Source organism: Arachis duranensis, chromosome 10 (genome assembly GCF_000817695.3).
Source record: "Arachis duranensis cultivar V14167 chromosome 10, aradu.V14167.gnm2.J7QH, whole genome shotgun sequence".
In the NCBI taxonomy this organism is placed as follows: domain Eukaryota; kingdom Viridiplantae; phylum Streptophyta; class Magnoliopsida; order Fabales; family Fabaceae; genus Arachis; species Arachis duranensis.
Window position 1 is genome coordinate 104860411 of NC_029781.3, and position 3649 is coordinate 104864059.

At 24.1% G+C, this 3649-nt stretch overlaps 1 protein-coding gene across 1 annotated transcript in view; it reads left to right on the top strand.

Annotated features, from left to right (window-relative positions):
• The first annotated feature begins 2807 nt into the window (after positions 1-2807).
• Positions 2808-3649, top strand: part of LOC107471659 (probable pectinesterase 29) — a 4003-nt gene continuing 3161 nt past the window's right edge. Inside the window, exons 1-2 of the mRNA XM_016091150.3 lie at positions 2808-3067; positions 3235-3394. Coding sequence (XP_015946636.1) covers positions 2808-3067; positions 3235-3394 — 420 coding nt within the window. The remainder of the gene's footprint in view (positions 3068-3234; positions 3395-3649) is intronic.

A 3649-nucleotide genomic window follows, 5' to 3' on the forward strand; every position in this document is an offset into this window, starting at 1 on the left:
ATAAAAAAAGTTTGTGATTCATAACATTTTTGTAAAGTTATATCGTATGGACACAAGATTAATTAGATAACAAATTGAATTTTAATTAATATATTTTATTTTCTACTCATATTTTTTCATTACTTATTTTACTTTTTATATTTACAGTAATATTGAATGTAAAAAAGAAAAAAATAATATTGAATGTTATCTATTTTATTTATTTAGATTCATAATTAACTTTGATATAATTATAGCACGTATCTAGGATTAATAATAACATGATAGTATAATTTTAAGTTGTATAACATAATAAAAAAATGTAGCAATTTATGTATACTTCCTATATAGCAATAATATTATATATATTTATATATCTCCTCTTTTAGCTCTTTCATAAAAATATTGGCATATAATTAATGTAGATAACATATATATTGAGTAAGTATCTCTATTGAATTAATCATAAAGGTTAATAAAATATAATGAAATAAATTTCACCTAACTGTAGTAAGTATCTCCATTGAAGATATTTGCTAATTATTACTGTGTATAATTAGTGTATATATATATAGAGAGAAGGAGTAATAGTGAATTGTTACAATTATTTAATTTATCATTTAAAAAATTCGTACCTCGGACATAAATTTTCTTCTGTTTATTATTTTTCATACCTAAGGGCTACTAATTACGATTCTATCAACAGTATTACCTATGGTATGGTAGATTATGTAATGAAAAAGTTTGAAAAATAAAGGCAAGAATTATAAGGTTATGGAAAGTCCCATACAAATTTGACAAGAACAAGACGACTTATGTAGAAATGGTTCTCATGGATGATAAGATAAGTTGATTATTTTCCATGATTCTTTCAAGTGATGCTAGGTCCATCTTATAAATATTTTTTGTTTATATTTTAAATTTATTTGACAAGTAAACCCTCGCACGAATCAAAGAAAGTACGATTTTATAAATTTATAAGTGTTAATAGTCTTTATATTTAATTTGTTTAATAGTGTGATAATATAGCTAATATATTTGTTGGTGGATTTAACTATTATTACTATATTATTTATGATCACATTTTTTTTAATATTATAATTTTTTTTCATCTAAAAATCTAAATTGATGATAAAACAACAAATGAAAATATAACTCCAAACAAATTAATATTTTTATAAAATTATCAATAAAATATATCTCTTGTTATTATTATAATTATATTTTAAAAATACATTAAAATTATCATCATCATTATTATTATATGGCTTTGTTAAGCACTAGGTGTACAATTATTATAAATATAATTAAGGTTTAATTATCATATACTCTAATAATACATATTAATATTGTTATTAGTAAAAATTTTTAAATTTTTATTTTGATAAATACATTAAAAATTAAACTTTACAATATTTAAAAAAATATTTTAATTGATAACTTTATAACTTTCTTAATTGATAACTAAACATATGTTAACTTTGGAAAAAAAAACTATACATATGTTAACTAAACCTTTATAATTATATCATAGTAGGAGAAGCCGTTAATAACAATGTCAATATACTTCACATACTTGGAGCACTTTGAACTAATTCCGTAATAAAATAGAATAAAATAAAAATGCATATAGGAAGTTAGGAACTATTTTGAGGTCCAATAATATGACACTAATTTCTCGCCAATAGCATTAATTCTGGAAACATATTTTGAACACTATTTATTGAGAATTGCAAAGGATGGACTATGGAGTTATGGAGTATATGTTTGCATGGTCTTCAATTCATTCCTTATTTAATATTTAATTTTGTAGACCATTGACTTTCCTCACTTTCCCAGTAAAATACACACCTTTTCATATTTCTCCTATGAAAATTTATTATTATTGATTAATTTCTCATTCGTTCATTATTACTAATTATTATTAGGGTAAACTATTAAAAACTTTATCTGAGTTTTGAATATGCTCAAAAAAATATTTTTTATTTTTTTATGGTAATAAATATATTTTTTTTAAAAATATTTGAAAAATTAAATTTTGATGTAATTTGTTTCAAAAATAATTAAAAATAAAAAATATTTTTATTCTCAAAATTGTCGTCGATATTTTTATAATGCATTAATTTATTTCCCTATTATCGTCATATCACAGGCGAACCAGAAGTTTGGTACTATTTATTTATTTTTTAAATAATTATCTAAATATTTATATAAATTTCTTTTTTTTGTTATCTATAGTATATTCTAAGAATTAATTCTATGCGAATTTGAGTTTCATTTAAAAATTTGGTATTGGATTATAAATTGTTGCTATGGGTATTTGTTGTACGGTTTAAATTAATTTTGAGTAAAAAATTTATGAACACTAATTTTACCTGTTATGTGGTTTGGATTGGATGATTTCTTTTGAAAAATACGATTCTATCCAATTTCAAGCGGTTTGAATTGGATTGGATTTACGATTTTGTAAATTAAAAAAATTAAAAACATATAACAAGTTTTAACATCATATTTTAAATAATCAACAATGACAAAACAATCAAGTCTCAATAATTTGAATCGGTTTGAATTTAAATACTGCTAATTGCTGCATATATAAAATAGAATTGGAACCATCGATACTTGTTTGAATGAACTAGTGATAACTACTAGACCAACCTATATATATTCATACAAAATTTTGGAACATATACAAAGTTGGGGTTATTTTTGTGGGCATGTTCAAAGGTAGGGGCAATTTTAGTAGTTCAGTGTTATTATCATTGGGTATATATATTGAATTGAAGGAATCAAATTAAAATAAAGATTCCAGTATTCTCTGAATCACAATGTGTCTTCCCTCCCTTTCATATCTCTGTAAAATAGCAATAGTATTGTTGGTGGGAGGTTTAGGAGAAGAAGAAATAGCAAAAGCTCAGTTTCACCAAAGAAATCATGGAGATATCCATAACAAACTCCTTCCTTATTTGACAGTTTCTGTTGACCAATCTGGCCATGCTAACTTCTCTACAATTCAATCTGCAATTGATTCAGTCCCTTCCAACAATAAGCATTGGGTTTTAATCAATGTTAAGGCTGGTATTTACAGGTAACACTAAAACCTATATATTTAAGGTGGAAATTTAGCTGCAATCGACTTCACATAGCTGAGAGCCGTGAAGTCCACTGCATCTAACTTTCTACCTTTATATTTAATTTATAATTTCTAAGTTTTTGTTTTGTGTGTGTTTGTTGAGGGTTGGATTTGGTTTGCAGGGAAAAGTTGAAGATTCCATATGAGAAGCCATATATAATTTTGAAAGGAGAGGGAAAAAGGAACACTCTTGTTGACTGGGATGACCATGCTACCACCTCACAGAGCCCTACATTCTCAACAATGGCTGACAATGTTGTTGTCAAGTCCATCAGTTTTAGGGTTAGAATCAACCACTTAACCTTCCCCTGTTTTCATTTCCGTTATTGCTTCTCTTATTTACCTTCAACTATTATTATTAATTATTTATTTAATGAGATAAATCATAAATTTTTAGTTTCCAATGTAGTATCTGTTCTGAGAGAGGAAAAAGTATTATTTGATAGTTTAAGATTGGAATTAAAATTTTAATAATATTCTTTTTAAAAATATTTTATTTAATTTTTTAAATTTAAATTTATCTTCAATTTTTATATT